The 19,672-nt window shown below is 36.3% G+C and overlaps 1 protein-coding gene across 4 annotated transcripts in view; it reads left to right on the plus strand.

Annotated features, from left to right (window-relative positions):
* Positions 1 to 19,672, plus strand: part of DPYD (dihydropyrimidine dehydrogenase) — a 611,068-nt gene that overhangs the window by 178,061 nt on the left and 413,335 nt on the right. For all 4 annotated transcript variants that reach the window (XR_014026198.1, XM_081325991.1, XM_081325993.1 and 1 more), the window contains 3 exons: positions 10,489 to 10,685; positions 15,231 to 15,312; positions 17,640 to 17,727. Coding sequence is in view for 3 of the 4 variants with exons in the window: in XM_081325991.1 (XP_081182117.1) it covers positions 10,489 to 10,685; positions 15,231 to 15,312; positions 17,640 to 17,727 (367 nt within the window). In the remaining variant the exon portion in view is untranslated. The remainder of the gene's footprint in view (positions 1 to 10,488; positions 10,686 to 15,230; positions 15,313 to 17,639; positions 17,728 to 19,672) is intronic.

A 19,672-nucleotide genomic window follows, 5' to 3' on the forward strand; every position in this document is an offset into this window, starting at 1 on the left:
TCGCAAGGAGTTTTCAGAATATTAGGACTGAATTTGAGCATAGCACTCTCATTTGAATAAGGTTGAATTTTGTGAGCTTCAATTTTTTGTTGAAACTTTCTTGCTTTATAAAATAAGACTTTCATTCAATTACAAACAACATGCTATGATAATGAAGTTGACCTTATTCGTCTTTGTTTAAGTTTTGGTCACTTACAAGTTTGTGTTGAGTTTGCTATTATATAGTGTGCTACTCACAAATCCATTACACTATTAATTTTTGGAATAAACAACTTTTTTTTCAGGCCCAGAAAGGAATAAACAATAGTAATCAAGTAAATTCAAGGATGAGATCAGCTAAATCAGGGGTCCCCAACCTTAGCAATTTAAAGATCTATGGACTTCAAGTCCCAGAATTCCCCAGCCAGCCATACTGGCTGGGGAATTCTGGGAGTTGAAGTCCATAGGTCTTAAAGTTGCCAAGGTTGGGGACCCCTGAGCTAAACAATCCCATATGCCTCTGTGTGCATTTTCTTTTATTCTTTAAACTTCTCACCTTTCTACATTTTATAAGGTTTTCTTCATCAAAACTCTTATTTTTGTCTCCCCCCTTCCTCTCAATTCCTTTCTTCCTTCTTCATATAATTGCTTTGCATTCCAAACTCTGTTCCTTCTTTCTGTATTGCTATACCACCTCCATAAAGGTTTTTCATAATGGTCATGCATTTTTCTATTCAGTATACATTCATTCAATACATATTCATTCTTAACCCTATCTCTTCTTGTTTTATTATTCCCCTGCCCAAATATCTAATTCTTATTGCATTCAACTTACCTTTATGGTGTCATATCAGCTCTCACTATCATGTAACAAAATAGGCAGAAGCACACTCCTTTGCACAGATATTTTCACTTATTATGACAAACATTCATTCTTTTCATACTCTAGCCAACCCCTTTCTACCATCTTTTTCTGAGTTTACAGTTTTTCGGGTTTTGGATTTTTTAGTAAACATTTTAGAAAGCCACACAAATTCATCTTTATCCTTTCTTTTTTTTGCCATGTATTAAATTGTCATTCTCTCCATTCTTACTACTGAACACAGCTACTTTGATCTTTGACACATTAATTTTCAGATCTATAGCCTTTACTGCATTATGTAATTACCTGCAAATCGTTTGGATTCTCAGCCATTCATATCTGCATACAAAAGTACATGTACATTCATGGCAAAAGCGTTTCTTTCAATTTCACTCTGGCATCACCATCATTCCTATAAAAATCTCTAAATACTACTCCCAGCATTATGTTACTTTACGTTGATCTCAAATCTTTTCATCATTTTTATTTTTCACTCCATGCATCTCCTGGAAGCTCTAGTTTAAACTTCTTCACCCGCTTTCAAAACAATTTTTATCTTGTATTTGCAACTTTTAATATTAACTATTTTTTCACCACAATCTCTCTCTCTCTCTCTCTCTCACACACACACACACACACACACACACACACACACAGAGAGAGAGAGAGAGAGAGAGAGAGAGAGAGAGAGAGAGAGAGAGAGAGAGAGAGAGAGAGAGAGAGAGAGAGATCCCAAGACCCTCCTATCTTTTTACACTTTTGGAATGCTGTTTAAATCTGTCTCTTTCCTCAAGGACTGGGATATAGTGAAGTTGGATTACTGTTTTGGCAGCATCAAGAAAGTTATTTTTATTATGATGTTTGGTTTTATATAATTGTTGTGAGTTGCCCAGAGTTTAGATCTAAGATGAACAAGATCAAGCGTTTAAAATAAATAAATACCTTTCTTTGTAGGAATCATACCTTGATATTCATTTCTTCTCATCCTTAGCTTCTTTTATTTCATCATTCACTGAGCATCATCTTTCCTGCTTCCTTTTGGCATAACTCATCCTCCCCCTTTGACATTCTGTGAAGTGGTTCTTTTCAGCTTGTTTCAGGCAACTTCCACATCATATTTCCTTAGGTCTCTTTCCGCTCAATCTGTTGGGAGATTAATCTAAATTCTAATACATTTTTTTCTATCTATATTCCATTTTCAGTTCCCCCCTCCCCATTTCCTTCCTTTTTGTCCACATCTATTTTTCCAAAATCCACTTTTGCCCACAACTGGAATACCTTATTGGTGTTTTATCCTTCATAATTCTCTCATTCATAATAAACCAAACATATTCTGTACTCTCTCATCTCATTCCAACCCATTTATTCAAGTCCCCTAGTAGGATACTGTTTTCTGCTAGTTAACTTACTCGTAGAATGTTGCACTGATTTTTTTCAGAACTCGTATCTGGTTCTTTCATTATCACACTTGTGAGAATACAGTATAACATCTGGCTGTCCACAGCCTTTATGTTTCTGCTTTTAACACATCTATACGTAGATGATTCTAATACCTTATGATGTATATTTTGGTCCATTCTTTCATAATTAAGCTTTCTCTGCATGCATTCCTCAATTCCATTCCATTCCACAGGATCAAAGCATTTTCATTCACACCCATAATATCTTTCCTCTTTCTTAGTTTCACAGATGTACATTTGTTTTTTTTTCATTTTTTAGTTTCATTTTGTAGTTAATGATTTTTACTTTAATGAAATGTGCTGGCACAGTGGTTAGAATGCAGTATTTCAGGCTAATTCTGCTGACTACCAGTAGTTTGATTCTCTCTGGCTCAAGGTTGACTCAGCCTTCCATCCTTCCAAGGTTGGTAAAATGAGGACCCAGATTGTTGGGGGCAATAGGCTGACTTTGCAAACCACTTAGAGAGGGCTGTAAAGCACTATGAAACCATATATGTCTAAGTGCTATTGCTATTTGTATTATTAATAAACAAACAACTTCCGACGTGACCTAAAAACCTATCTGTTTGAGCAATCCGGTCTGGTCTGACGGGTTTTGTTTTAATTATTGTTTTAACTTATCTTCTGCATTTGGGCATTAGGGTTTAATTTGTTTTCAATTTCTGTATTTGTGCATTTTGATATTTATGTCACTGTTCACCGCCCTGAGTCCTTGGGGAGAAGGGCGGTATACAAATCAAATCAAATCAAATAAATAAATAAATAAATAAATAAATAAATAAATAAATAAATAAATAAATAAATTGGCTGTCCATCTTATCACAGGGCAACTCTGTGTATATTACAATACATTCCATGTTTCAGTTTCTCATATACCACAGCTATACCAGATAATCCCATAAATATTGGCCCCTGCCATCCGTCATAATTTTGGTTAGTCAAGGCTTTCACTTACTGTTTTCATAGTATGATAAAGAAAGTATAGATAAAGTTACCAGCTTAGAAGAGCTTGAGCTACATCGAGCATTCCCTGCAAATAAAAAGAACAGTACTGGTCAGTTTTGGTATATATATTGGTCAGTATGGTACAAATTCAACAAAAACCTAATTTATCCCCAGTATGTTGACATTATTCTATACAAGCTAAGATTACTAATCTAGAGCCTGTCTTGAATGCCATTATGCTGTTGTCTGCTTCCTTTCAAGTAGGACATACATGCAGTATACTGATACACATTCAGAAAGCATATAGCTTGCTGCTTTCATTTTTCAATATTCCAGTCCTGACCTTTTCTGCTTTAGGTTAGGTTGCTCTTTTACCAAGCTCCTAGCTTCTATCTATTTACTCATACAAAATCTCTTAGGTGTCTGTGGGAGGGCAAGTGGGGAGGGGAGTTAAGTAGCAAAAGGTGCAGCATGATGCCTTGATGCAATCCTACTCCTTATATACTAACATCTGGGTACAGAAGGGTGGGATTTGCATTGTGATATTATGACATACATCTCATCACTTTTCCATTATTGTGGCTAGAGTGCAGGTGCATATGCATATTCCATCATCATGATTCAAATCCCGGAAACAACATAACTCTGCAGTAATTTGATCAGTTGAGAAATTTCCTTAATGAGCCAAAAATAGATTGGATGAGGAAAATGTGCCAGTATTATTTTAAGCAAGGATTGAGTGAACTTAGAGCCATCTAGTTTTAATTATTTGGGAGAAGCCCTAGAGATCTAATTCAAATTTTCAGACCAGAAGACTTAATACCCAGGATACTGAAACAGCTGGCAGAAGTGACTTCAGAACTTTTCACTGTACTTCTTGGCTACTTGATTCAAATCCTGGAAACAACATAACTGTGCAGTAATTTGAGAAATTGAGAAATTTCCTAAAAAATAGACTAGATGGGGAGATGTGCCAGTATTACTTTAGGAATCACGGTGGCACAGTAGTTAGAATGCAGTATTGCAGGCTAACTCTGCCCAAAACCAGGAGTTTTGATACTGATGGGCTCAAGGTTGACTCAGCCTTCCATCCTTCCGAGGTTGGTAAAATGGGGACCCAGATTGTTGGGGGCAATATGATGACTCTGTAAATGGCTCAGAGAGTGCTGTAAAACACTGTGGAGTGATAATATAAGTCTAAATGCTATTGCTATTGTTACTTCAACTGCTTTTCATAGGGTTTGGTTGCCTTCCTCTATATTTTTTTTTATTTTTTTATTTTAATTCCATTTATATCCCACCCTTCTCCGAAGACTCAGGGTGGCTTACAAACTTAGCAGTAGCCTTCATTCTATGTATATGCCTGCTTATTAGGGCTTTCACACACACCCCAAGTGGCATTATTACAAAGTCAGCTTAATTGCCCCCAACAATCTGGGTCCTCATTTTACCTACCTCATTTTGATAGCTCTCCTCTAAACAAGCTTCAACTTGTCTTTGTCCCTGTCAGACATGAACAATCAGATCCACAAATGAAGAGTCTTCTTAGACTGATAGTTTGCACCTGGGTAAGATTCGATAAGCTTCAATAGCATTTGAGGGGTGTTAGACTTCACCCTTTTGTGCCCACGTAGGGATTCCAAATTAATTTAACATTTGATTCTTCCCACTGTCTTGGCCAGTGTCTCTAACAGTCCTCTTTGTTCAAAACTGAAGACAATATTCCAATGATCTGGATGCTGCATTTCTGTTAATGCTAGTAATATCTGTTAAGCCTTCATTTGTGTCTCCTTTTAGTCCTAATGTGATTAATAGGAAAAATTATGCCCTGATGGATTTTCTTAAATATGTACAATTCTTCTTGAAAAATCTTTATAAACCTATTAAAATGTTGTGGCCTGGCCCAGTGATTGATATTGAAACAGGCATAGGATAAATAGCTCAGAATAATTTTCATCACAGAATTTTAAGTTTATTTAAAATGATCTATTGCTATCACGGTTCTAATACAATTGAGCAGTGTGGCTACATAATTTAAAATGGATTGAAATACATATGTGTACAGATAGATATTAGAATGTGTGCACTTTTTATATCTTTTTTGTGTTCATAACTTGTGAAATTTAGATGTTTTGTGTTGGGTTCTTAATGACTTTTTATGTATTATAGAAATTATAGAGGACAATAATCTGTCGTATTCAAATCACATTTCTATAATACCCAATAAGCAAAATCTTTTAGAATTAAAATATTGAACTTTTTTATAGCTATTACATTTATTGACAGATGTCTGACAGAAGATAGGAATATGGCAACAGACAAAATACTGATAATACTGCAGCCTAAAATAATGTGGTGAACTGCGTCTGAAAAAAGCTTCAGTTTCCAAGTTTGAATCCAAAGTATTTTAGAGGCAGTACATTGGTTTTTATTCATGATTATCCATAATTTATTTTGGAAGGTAGTAAAATTGGAGGTCATCTGTGTATCATGTTGTACTAATGAACTCCATTGTTAAATTTTATCAGATACAACTCTGTGGAATGTAGGTAGGAAAGAAACCTTTCTAAGTAAATAAAAAAAAGAGCCACATGAATATGATTTCCTCTCATTAATTTTGAATCTTTTCCCAGTGAATCTGCCTGATTAGCTGTTCGTGCTTCTAAATAATAGGATGGATGGGGGGGAACTTGTTAAAATAGATAATCTACCTATCATGAGTTTAGGTCTAATTCCCATTGTATGAATGGTTTGAGAAGATTGGGGCTCCAACAATAGCTTGGAGACTCCATTACAGGCAACATAAAGGTTGCCCAAAAACTTATCAAGGTTATCATCAGTAATGGTAGATAATTTTCCTTGACTTTATTCACTGCTATCAATCTTTTGCTGCTCTATACGGTTGAAAGGAGGTATCCAGGATGGCTTGAACATACAGTACCAAGAGTCTGGCCACATGTTATGTCCTTCATTTTTTTAAAAAAAAATGTACAGTGGTTTCTTGGCTCCCACGTTAATGAAAAAGGGATCTATAGATTGCTAACCTGTAATGCACATGTCTTGTTCTAGGTTGTGTGTTTTTTTTTAGCACTTTCTCTTTCTCCCTGTTAAGGTACAGCTTTTTGCTTCTTAGTACACCAACACAAATTTTGATAGAGAATTCCTCTGTCAGCAATTAGCGGATTTTGTAGTACTCTTGGTAGCTCAAACTAGTCATTGAACTACAGTCTCAAATCTACCTGCAGCCTTTCCTAAGCATTCAGTAGGAAACCTGCCCAAGTACTTAACGGTGTTGTTATAAACCAATTAAGCTGGGTTAATCCCTTTGTCTTCAGTGTGGCAGTTTAAATGGTTTGTGGTCCTTGCTTTTTGTGCATCGTAAGATTTACAGCCCAATTGAAAACATACTGTGCCAGCAGATTAAGTGCATAGGGTGGGAGACTTATTGACTAGCTGTACTAGGAACACAGTACAAAACAAGACATCACGCTGGCATTGCAGGTAGATAAATGCAAATGTTCAGCATCAAGGTGCTGCAAACGTAAATCATTATGGTTGATAAGCCTCTTTATTTCTAGCATTTGCTTTTTAATATTTAAATCTGCCCCCTTTTCTTTTTAAAGGCATACAAATAATCCAGTGATTACAACCAACCTTACATTTAGCTTTTGTGGAACTTTGTGGAACACAGTATGTGAGTAGACTTAGGAGTTGTGGAGAAGTTCATTCAAAATTGATGTGACAGGAGATGTTAAAGAATACTGAGGTACTTGCTGTGTTGCATGTGAGATTCTCAAGAAAGAAAGAAAGGGAGGGCGGGAGAGAGAGAAAAAAAAAGAGAAAGAGAGACAGGGAGAGAGATCTACACATCCATGGAGAGGAAGCAAGATCTCCCTTGGATGAATCCTGGTCATCCAATTCCTCATTTTATATAAAAGAAAACAAGTTAGAGAAACAAAACATGCTGAGCTTTCCATCCCCATTTTTATTTATTTCTTTGTTTCCTACTTTTATTATTTTTACAAATAACTCAAGGTGGGGCATATACCCAACACACCTTCTTTCTCCTAATTTCCCCACAACAACCCTATGAGGCGAATTGGGCTGAGAGAGAGTGAATGGCCCAAGTTTACCCAGCTGGATTTCATGGCTAAGGCGGGACTAGAACTCATGGTCTCCTGTTTTTAGCCAGGTGCAAACTAGCTAGAAAGACCAAGCTGGCTCTCTTCTCTGTGTAAGCAAGAAATGTGTTTGTGTACAATTGGGCCTACTTTGGAAATTGATTTTACTTTTGCTCTACTCCCTGCCCCCATTGTTGGAATAAGGTGAATAGTGGCTTTACTGAAATTTAATTTTAGCTCAAGCCAGGTTTTACAGACAGCCTTTTCTGCTATGTTTTAGTCCCTATGAGAGGGACGCGGTGGCTCAGTGGGTTAGGACGCTGAGCTTGTTGATCAGAAGGTCGGCAGTTTGGCGGGTCGAATCCCCAGTGCCGTGTAACAGAGTGAGTGCCTGCTACTCGTCCTGGCTTCTGCCAACCTAGCAGTTCGAAAGCATGTAAAAATGCAAGTAGAAAAATAGGGACCACTCCGGTGGGAAGGTAACAGCGTTCCGTGCGCCTTTGGCATCTAGTCATGCCGGCCACATGACCACAGAGACGTCCTCGGACAAGTGCTGGCTCTTCAGCTTTGAAATGGAGATGAGCACCGGTCCCTAGAGTTGGAAACGACTAGCACACATGTGCGGGGGAACCTTTACCTTTACCTTTTAGTCCCTATGAATCTTCATCATTGCCAACATTCCTATCAAATATTCTTCTCTGTCTCAGGCCTTTGTAAAAAAATTTTTTTTATCTAAAACTAAAATGTTGTAAGCTTGCAGGACTCATGCATGGTATCTTGCTCTGAGCTATTTGTCATCTACTTTTTAGTTTTCTCCAGCTACTGAAGCAGTGGTAGCCGTAAGAGTTTCAGAAACTTCCTGTACAATGTATTCTTCAAATCCTTTTACTGCTGTTCTGTACTTAAAAGGGATCTGGGCTGATCAATTCTTCTTTTTTTGCATATATTTTTCCAGATTCTCTGAAACATAATACTCTTGGTATGGATGCTTATTTATTGTTGTTTTGTTGTGAGCCGCCTAGGATTATAGTGCATAACATTGGCAGTCAAACATACGTAGGTTTTAGAAATAACAAAGCTACCTTTCTCCATATTTCTAATAACAATTTATTTTAACTTCAGTTTGCTTTTGTTAGGCATATGGTGTTAGCCTACAATGTTGGGTTGAAAATATATTAACCATAATGCTATGACTTTAAGAAGTTAATTGGCCAATGGGTGTTTAAGTGTTCTCATGGCCATAAGAGGAAGCTAGGAACGTAGCTTCTCTCTCTCTGAATTCACTGATCTCTACTATTACTGTTTTTGCTCTGCTGTTGGTTTACTACTGTTGTAAACCTGAACTGTGTATTGACCTCTGGACCGGTAAGAAGACTTTGTAGTTTGGATTGCTACTTGGACTGTTGCTATTGTTTATGACCTGGACTGTTTATTTTTGACTGTGCATTTTTGTTCTTACACCACCTCAAAAGTAAACTACTTTTTGTTTTTATAACTCAGTGTATTCTTGTGTGACTTTTACTGCTCTCAGTGCCCTTCCTTGTCTGTGCAACTCCTTGGTAGCACAAGGAGACCTCTGCACAACAAATTCCTTAACAGCTTTTTCCCCCCACCCAGTATCAGTACTTGGCTAGTAGCAAAGGAAAACCATCAGTATTAATGCTACTAGATTTCGTCATAGCATTTGATACCCTCAATCTATTAGTTGAGAAACTCACTGAGGCACTTTGGTCCACTTGCTTTCTCTCAGCTCCACTTAATTCACAGGGTTACTGTTAGAGGGACAAATAGGGGGAGCGAGCTCAATGTTTGCTATTTTGGGTTTTAAAGAAAAGGCTGGATATACTAGTAAATCAAGAAATAATTCAATTATCCAATAGAAGAGAATATCTGTACCTCATCTGGGTTGAACTGCTCCATTCTTGGTGCTCTCTGAGCTTGATTGTTTTCTTGGAGATGTTTCATTACCTGGCTAGGTAACACCATGAGTGCAAGGTTTACTGGCTGTTTACATGGAGAAATTCGCCCTGCTATTCTTGTGAGGATTCAGTGCTAGATTGGAGAGACATGTAACCCACCCAAAAAATAAATAAGTTCCCCACTATCGCTTTTTGATGGCAGTCTTGCAAATGGGAATGCAACCATTGCAGAACAGTACCTCTTATTCCCAAATTACTAATAATTCCAGCAGTTTAACATGATCAGTGGTATCAAATGCTTCTGCGTGATTATGCAGATGATCAACATATTTGGAATTACTGTCCAGCAGGAATTTGAGAGGTTTACAATTCCTTCTTACAATAAAAGGCCAAAAATACAACAACAATATAATAATGCTGCAACAGTACAATAACAGTATAATAGCATTACAACAGTATATAATATAAAAATACAAAAGAAGAATCTAAAGGACAGTGAGAAAAAGCATGCAATCACTGGCTGAAACTGCAAATGGTCTTTACAATTTACTTTCAGGAAAACTTGCTTTAGTTGAAATACCACAGTTGATTCCTTAATGTTTTTCCTCCTGTTTTGCTTCATGTGTTACTTCGTGTCCAGATTACTGGAAGACAAAATCTTCGTCATGTTCTTTGACTGAGCACATTAAAGGCAAGCAGCCAAGGGATTTTACATATCCTTCCAGTTGTTTCCATTATTAGATATCTAATAGCATCTCAGAAGCATAACAGGTCCATTTAAAGTTCATTTGAGAGTAAATCATAATAGGTATGTTTGCCACATTGAGCTATTTATAAAGTAATAAAAGAATTTTAAAAATCCAATAAATAAAAATAAATAGCGAACTCTCCTCCACAAGCTTATTCTGAATATCAGAAAGTTATATGAGTAGTGGAGAGGATTCAAGTATATCACAGACAATTAACTAATATACTACTAGAAGTTTTCTAAATTAATTGTTATCTTCAGTTCATGATAGAGTCTTAATAATAAGTGTCTACTGGATGACGAATATACTGGTCATCTCTTGAGATGTAGTGGCCTACTTGGTGACTTAATACCGTTATACATATGCCAGAGAGATACAAGGGCTGTTCTCTTTTTTGTTAACCATGTAAGTATTTCACTTTTTTGTTAACCATGTAAGTATTTCACTTTTCAGATATTCAAAGCCATCAATATTCCTCAAATTCGAAATCCCTCCTTGCCACCATCGCAAGATTTGCCTGAATCCTACCGTACGAAGATTGCTCTTCTTGGAGCAGGACCTGCAAGTATAAGTTGTGCCACATTTTTGGCTCGACTGGGCTATTCAGACATCACCATTTTTGAAAAAGAAAACTACGTTGGTGGTTTGAGGTAATGTTTCATCAACACCACTTGAAATGAAGCATTCTGAAAAATCACACAAATGTCATCATATGTTCCTAAAGGATATCTATTTTTTGACTTTTTTAAAATAATAGTTTTTAAAACAATACTGTGGCTGATATTTTTGTTGTATAAATTTATGCAGTGCTTCATAATCTCTGAAACAATGAATCACTCCATAAATATTTAGAAAAAGCAGGAATTACTATATTTAGCATAAGGTAAAGGTAAAGGTTCCCCCGCACATGTGTGCTAGTCGTTTCCGACTCTAGGGGCCGGTGCTCATCTCCGTTTCATAGCCGAAGAGCCAGCGTTTGTCCGAGGACGTCTCCGTGGTCATGTGGCTGGCATGACTAGACGCCAAAGGCGCACGGAACGCTGTTACCTTCCCACCATAGTGGTCCCTATTTTTCTACTTGCATTTTTACATGCTTTCGAACTGCTAGGTGGGCAGAAGCTGGGACGAGTAACAGGCGCTCACTCTGTTACGCGGCACTCGGGATTCGACCCGCCAAACTGCCGACCTTCTGATCGACAAGCTCAGCGTCCTAACCCACTGAGCCACCGCGTCCCTTCATATTTAGCATACATACATCTAAATTTTAAGTGTGGAAATTCTCATTTTTCAGTGAATAAGTTAATAAAACTTTCATTTATATGTACTTATCATATCTTATTTTTAAAGGTTTTTAAAAAAACCTTTAAATCTTGACCATCTGAATTATTTTATGTGTAACATGTATACTATAATGATAACTTTTAGCATCAATTGTAGAATGTTCTCCAGTAAAAAAAAATGTGAATACCAAGTCAGAGGAATGAATAGATCTCCAGCCCAACAAAATCTAATGAAGTTAATTCCTAGTCTTACTTTTTTCTCTACTGGTACTGTCATGCATTTCAATTTTCAGCCATTAATCCATTTTTTTAGAACCACCTGCCTGCCAGTAAATTTAGGGAGCAGGAATGGTGTATGACATGATCTGATGATCAGCAATCAATATGGGAAAGGTTTGGTAGATCATGGCAATTAGAAGACTATAGTTTGAAAAGCACTAAATTGATATGATTTTGTATATATATATATATATATATATATATATATATATATATATATATATATATATATATATATACACACACACATATATATGTGTGTGTGTGTGTGTGTGTATATGTAATTTTTTTGGATTGCTAACAAAGAATTAAAGGGAGACTAATATGGCCATTTCAAACTTATTTGTTCTCATCAGTCAGCCATACCCTTCTGAGATTCAAACCTGGGCCGATTGCACATTAGGCAATTGTTCTAACCTTTAGGCCACTGGCTCTTTCTCGCTTTGTTAGCTGAGAAGCAAGGGAGATATGTGTTAAGTGTTTGTTAAGTATTTAGCCATATTAGTCTCCCTTTAATTCTTTGTTAGCAATCCAAAAAAAATACACAAATATGAGCTGTCACTGTTGTGACTACTGCCTGTGGATGGCCTTGGGTTAGGCTGAAACAGGAAAAAAGATTTGTCCCATGTTTGGGGCCTAGCAAGGTATTCTAAATACTTAACAAACACTTAACACATATCTCCCTTGCTTCTCAGCTAACAAAGCGAGAAAGAGCCAGTGGCCTAAAGGTTAGAACAATTGCCTAATGTGCAATCGGCCCAGGTTCGAATCTCAGAAGGGTATGGCTGACTGATGAGAACAAATAAGTTTGAAATGGCCATATTAGTCTACCTTTAATTCTTTGTTAGCAATCCAAAAAATTTACACAAATATGAGCTGTCACTATTGTGACTACTGCCTGTGGATGGCCTTGGGTTAGGCTGAAACAGGAGAAAAGATTTGTCCCGTGTATATATATACAGTGCTTTTTTTGTAAAAGAAAAAGGTGCCGGAACTCACACATGTCATACAACCCACCTTGCCTACCCTACAAGGTTCCATCAAAAAAAGGTTCCGGAACTCCGTTCTGAGCACACACACACACACACACACACACGGACAATAATACATTCGGTCATTTAAATTTATTATATGTTAGGCTTGCTATTTTTTATATATATTTATATACCTATAAGTTTCAGGATAATTTACAAATCCAAAGCATTAAGTAAAATCTTATTACTGTCAAAAACCTGGAAAATTATTAGGAAGAGAAAGATATGTCTTCTTAACAAGGTTCTTGCAACTTCTATGCTAATCTTCTTAAAGTGGCTTTTTTCAGTTGGCTACAAAATATTTTTTTTTTTAGAGTAGAAAATTGGATTAGGCAGTTAATAGATATTTGGACAAGAAAAAAATACAAAATACCCTCTCATTGCAGTTTCTCTTATGTACAGTAGTAGACAATTTTAATAAACTCTAGTTGCTTGTTATTATTCAATGTCATTATTTTGCTTTATACTTGCAAGTACATTTACTTACTGTGGAGTCTTTGAACAAGTTATTGAGATTATGCAGAGAATGGTTTATAGGTTTATAGCAACCCTCTGTAAGTTCCAAAAAAGTCCAACCCAGTTTTTTAACTAATGTGATCTTCTGTTCGCTTGTTCCCCAGTCAGCAATTTGGGCCCTATTTTGTCCAGCTTTTGAACAGACAGCAATCCTTTTCATGCCATTCGGTAGACAAGATTAAAAGGGATTTTGGTCTTCTTGTACTCATAAATATAAACTTATATATGCCGTTCTTTGATTCTTCTATTCCATTTTAACCATTTTAAAAAGCTTTCAGCATGTTTGTCTCCCATTCAACCTTAGTCAGAGGCAGACAATATAATGCTAGATACTTTCGTTGCCATCTACCATCCTGTTTCATTTGAATCTTATTTTGTTTTAAATATGCCTTTAACTAAAAAGGGACGCGGTGGCTCAGTGGGTTAGGACGCTGAGCTTGTCGATCAGATGGTCGGCAGTTTGGCGGGTAGAATCCCGAGTGCCGCGTAACAGAGTGAGCGCCTGTTACTTGTCCCAGCTTCTGCCAACCTAGCAGTTCGAAAGCACGTAAAAATGCAAGTAGAAAAATAGGGACCACCACGGTGGGAAGGTAACAGCGTTCCGTGTGCCTTTGGCATCTAGTCATGCCGGCCACATGACCATGGAGACGTCCTTGGACAAGCGCTGGCTCTTCGGCTTTGAAACGGAGATGAGCACCGGCCCCTAGAGTCGGAAACGACTAGCACGCATGAGCGGGGGAACCTTTACCTTTACCTTTAAAAAGAGTTAAATGGAAATTGACATGCTGGGGGGGAAAAATCCCAGCATCTAGCATATGTTTCATTTCCCAAGGCTTACACAGAGTACACCAGAATTTTGTGGAAATGTATCCCACACCAGAAAAGCCAATTTGGTCTAGTGCAAGGGTAGGCAACCTTGGCTCTTTTATGACTCATGGACTCCAACTCCCAGAATTCCTGAGCCCAGCCATGCTGAGGGGAAAGGCAGAATTTCCAAGCTGAGCCATGCTGGCTCAGGAATTCTTGGAGTTGAAGTCCATGAGTCACAAAAGAGCCAAGGTTGCCTACCCCTGGTCTAGTGGTTAAGGCACCAGAGTAGAAACCAGGAGATAATGAGTTCTAGTCCTGCCTTTGGCATGTAAGAGGGCTGGGTTACCTTGGGCCAATCATTGTCTCTCAGTCCAACTCATCACACAGAGTTGTTGTGAGAAAACTAGGAGGAGAAAGAGGCACTAGATATGTTCACTACCTTAAATTATTTATAAAAATAATAAAGGTGGGAAAATTTGTTTATTTATTATTAAATTTATATGCCGCCCATTTCCTGGTTCAATACATCAATGGATATTTATTGAAGGGCCACAGATATAATGCAGCCATTTTGTGATATGCTTTCCATATTTCAGATAGACTTCCTTGTCCCAAATATTCCCAACTTGCCATAAGCCTTAATATGGTTATCTCTTGTGGATAGCATTAAGTTGCCTTCAATGCAGCTGAATGCAACTCTATTCCATTCCTTATCTTAATTAATGAAACAATTTTTAACCACAAATTTGTTCTATCCAAAATGAAATAAATAATTGGCATTTATTGTTTACTTAAATATATATTTAATTTACACAATACATTTTGAACATATTTATCCCTGAAATCTGTATTTTCAGCAGCAGTCATGACACATTTTGGGGTCAAGAATGTTGTGATAGAATTTATCCATCTGTGAATGATGATAGGATAACGTCATTCTGATCTAAAGTTTAGTTTAGCTATCAAATTGATTTGCTTAACAATTCTGACCAAAAAAAAGGCCTACTTGCATAGATATTTCCTCAGCAAGAAGCTCCATAATTTGGAAGCGTGCTTGGTCCTATTTGTGTGTGTGTGACTTTAACTTAAGTTTCTTCTTCTTGTTGTTGTTGTTGTTGTTGTTATTATTATTATTATTATTATTATTATTATTATTATTATTATTATTATTATTTGTTTTTAGCATGTATTATTTCCAAGAAGCTCTCTCTTTTGAGAAAATGGCTGAAGAAGTGTTTCATTGGTGTTTTTTTAAATTATTATTTGTTCTCTCCAGCACATCTGAAATTCCCCAGTTCCGGCTACCATATGATGTAGTACATTTTGAAACTAGGCTTATGAAGGACCTCGGAGTGAAGGTAATGAAAAATATAAACTGCCTTGGTATAGCTCACAGAAAAAGGAGCCAGAGCACTGTTAAAGATTTAACAGCAAAATGTCATGGACCTTAGTAAAGAACAATTAAAAGCTACACAAGGCTGAGGAAGGAAGATGCTTTTCCTTGCTTGCGGCATTTGTCTGTCTGCTGTCTGAATGCCACTAGTTGGGAAAAGGGCAATCAATAGCTCATCTGGCTTGCCTGCATGTGATTAATTGTCTGTAAGAAACAAATACCTAAATTGCTTTAGGGGTTCAGTGTAGCTATTGCAAGGATTTTATTTCTTTAATCATGGGTGGCTTTTGCTGCTTTTTTCCCCACGTCTTTTCCTTTCACAGATTAAATTTTAGGTAAAAAAAATAATCCAGGATATTTTTTGTCCATGTGTGTGAGTGTGTGTGTGTGTGTTATAAATGCACAGTTCACACAGTTCTTTTGCACATGTTAACAAAAAGAACTAAAATAGGAATTAATATTAGTTATAATTAAACTTTCCTACAAAGAAGTAATGTGGTATGTCTTGTGATGAAAGTTTTTAAACTTTAGATTTTAAACTGCTTTTGATTATAACAGTCTGCCCTTAAATGACAGTACAAACTGGGTGATAAAATTATTAAAAGCAACCTGTATGTTGATACTTACAATCTTACAAGCATGTTTTACTTACAATCATTTTGGCCCTTAGGCTTCAAATTATGTGCATGCAGGTGAAGAATATTATACTCTCTTGCACACAGGGTGCTGTTATTTTGTCTATAATTCTTTTCTGGAAATAATTTGAGAATTTAAAATTTACAAGACTAGGCTAAATAATACGATAGCCTTGTTTTTCCGTTGCATATAAATATAACTCACAGCACTGTATAAGAAAAAGTATAATATGTGCTGTTCAAAATAGCCTGCACTGGTTGGCATTTGCTTATGAGGCAACAATTTAAAGTCTTGGCCTTAATCTTTAACTATTAGGGTTTGATTATCCAGTGTACTACATCTCCTGTTGCAAACCTCTCTGGCAGATGTAGGAGGGACCCTTTTGAAGAAACTCCCATTGTCTTCTACTGCAGTGGTTCTTGACATATGGTCTGGGGACCCCTGTGAAGGCTTGAAGAAATGTTATGATTTAAATTTTGAGTTAAGTCTTGGGGGCCCATGGCCATGGTCCATGGCCACAAAAGGTATTTAAGGAGGGGATGTCTCTTGTGAAGAAAAGGTTGAGAACTGCTGTTATACTGCATTATGCCCAAGATATAAAATGTATTTTCTTGGGAATTGCACGTGCTCCTCCCCCTCCCCACAATACTTGGAAAATTCTGTAAAGAAAGATCTCCTTTGCCAGGGTGTTAATGGATTATAATATTCTAACACTATTTTAGTGTTAATTTTAGTGTGTATTTTTAAAATAAGTTACGTACTGCTTTTATTCTTTAGGTTTTATGCTCTCCCTTAAATACTTGTCAGAGTAGTAAAGTGTGACCTAAATCAAATATTTATCTATTTATAAATAAAGAGTAACTATTTATAATTTAAGTATTTTTCTCAAAAATTACAAAAAAATAAACACATTGAAATTATTATTACAATTAGAACATCCTTTAAAAAAATGATGGCTTGGAGAACAAATTTATATTCCAGATTCTGGGGGGGGGGGGGGAAAGTATTTCTGTGAAAGGAATTCATGAAGTGAATGCCATCTCTCTGATAGCCTATCTGAGATTGCGCAGGTACCTGGAAGACCGTTGTTGAATATGACCTCAATATATGATAGGGTGACACAGGAACAAGCGTTCCTTCATGTCTGTGAAACTCAAGTCACACTGATTTTGCTGTTAAGTACAAAACTTCAGTTGCATTCAGAAATAGCTGATACTAAACACCTTTAAGGATTTTTCACAATATGTTTTCTGAACACTCTGGCACAGATCCAGGTCTATGATCATCTTTTAAAGGTTATGTTGACTTTAAGTGGTCCATTATGTCCTTGAATAATCAACTGAATGACCAAAACAAAGCTTCTTAATTTGATCTTGAATGTATGTGTGATGGGAAGCTATAAAAATCAGATAAATAAATACTGTTTTAGCTGTTTTTATACTTCTTCAACTTTTAAATACTTGTTAACGATTTCAGAAATTTATTATTTTTATCTTATTGTACGCCACCCAAAGTCTCTTACTTGTGAGGCAAGTGGCAACATAAATTAGTAAATACATTTATCTAGATTAATTTCTTTATTTAAATTAGAAAAAATAAATAAATTTTAAAAGTGACTGGTAAACTTACGAAGACCTTCCCAATATTATCTTTCAGATTATCTGTGGAACAGGCCTTTCAGTGGAAGGACTGACACTCAGTGCTTTAAAGGATGATGGTTTTAAAGCAATCTTTATTGGAATTGGTAGGAATTCCTTTTTCTTTTTATACTTGCTTTTGTAGGAATTATTGTATCATGAATTCTGTCTTAGCAGGCGATATACAGTACTTGGTTTTTATTCATTGCCTATCTACTTTTAATCAGACTTAATTTGGAAATGACCAGTTTCCCTACATGAAATGTTTATTTATTTGTTAAATTGTGATTATTCCAGTGTTACTGCAGGAGTTTAAGGTGGACTTAGAGAGAGTGACTGGCTGAAAGTCACTAAATGAATTTCCATGGCAGAAGATTAAGTTGAAGCTGAGTCTCCCCAAAGCTAATCCAACTTCTTAACCACTAAAACCAACTGATTCTCAGTGTGTGTTTCTTTGGAATGATGAAATTATGAAATAACATTAGCTTTGGCATTAGATGCTATGTTGCATTAGGAACAGAATTAATAAAACCTGAATCAATATGTTCCAGTACAATTATCACATTCCTAAGGAGTGCTTTATTTAAGAGATGTCACTAATTTGAGTCAAAATCTCAATATAATCATTAAGTAACAGAATTCCTTAGGGCACTTATTTATGCTAAATTAATGTCATCAGATTGCAGAATCAACATTGTCTCAACAACCTCTGCCTCTGTTTATTTGTTTGTCTATGTATTCTTTAGCCGTTAACCAAATAGCATGGTCAAATGGATTTTTTTAGTATATACAGAATTAACTGTAACTCCAGGAGATAATTATTTATGTTTGCTTTGCAGTTCAGTAGTTTATTTTAGAAGCATATGTACAAAACTGCTTTTCAAGCATTCAATTTAAGAGGGTTTTTTGGAAGAAAAAAATAATAATGAAAAATTGGTGTTAAATATTTGATATGTTAAATCCATAAACTTGTTTCATTTTTTTAAAAAAAATATTATTTTAATGCATGCAGTTTAGAAAAACAGATGACTAGCATTATCTTGAGGTGATATCCTTCATATAGATGGAATAACTCTTCTAATGTAATGCTTGGTATGGTGTGATCTAAACCTGGTGAACGCTTTTTGCTCAAGGAATATTATTTCACTGAGATTTTTTTCCCAGTTCTTTAACCTAGTTATTAATTCATTACTTGGATTTATCCCATATGGAGATAGTCTTAGTAGGAGAAAGCTCCTTCTCAGAAAAGTGCTTAATCTCTTGATGGCAAATGTTTATCCTGGGGGAGTGGGATGGCTGATTTCCCTGATTAACAAGGATAACTTCCAATCTACCTGGAAGATAGAAAAATATGGGCAATATACAACTTCTCTAAGTGAGGCAGTACAGAAAATGAACATTGAAGAGGAAGGAAAATCTTGATGTAAGGTTGTATCAAGATATTAACATGAGGCAACTTAAGGCAACTTAAATCTTGAAGCCTTACCTTTGTTACTAATCCATCTGATTCCTGCCAGTCCTTAACAAATTATATACATTGTAGACCATTTGTCTCAGCTAGGTTTGGTGCATTGCCTTCAGCAATTATTGATGGTAAATACTGAAAAATTCCTTTCTCTGCATTCCTTTGCCCATGTGACTCCCTTACTACAGAGGACAACACATCCTATTAGACTGCAGTTTCTACAGAAACGTACTTGCTAAGTTCATTAGATTTCTCATAAAAGAATAACCAGGCAGAGATGATGTTCAGTATGCCTACTTTCTTCTGATAGGCTGTAAGAGCACTGTTGCTTACATGTAGCCAAATTCTGTCTGGCTGCTATGAGAATGAGGCAACAGATTCTACTAAAGGAATTGAATTCTTGTCACCTGGAAAGTTAACTTTGTCCCTATCTAAGACAGTAATAAATCTAATGCTATGTTGTGCTGTTGCAAGGCTCATAATATATGTTAGTTTTGTGGAACATAGTCACCACTTGCCTTTCACAGAAGCAAGTCTGAATATATGAGCCTAATAAAAGAGTTAAGATCTCTCTGGATCTCAACTTT

This window comes from Vipera berus, assembly GCF_964194415.1.
Source record: "Vipera berus genome assembly, chromosome: 3".
Taxonomy (NCBI): domain Eukaryota; kingdom Metazoa; phylum Chordata; class Lepidosauria; order Squamata; family Viperidae; genus Vipera; species Vipera berus.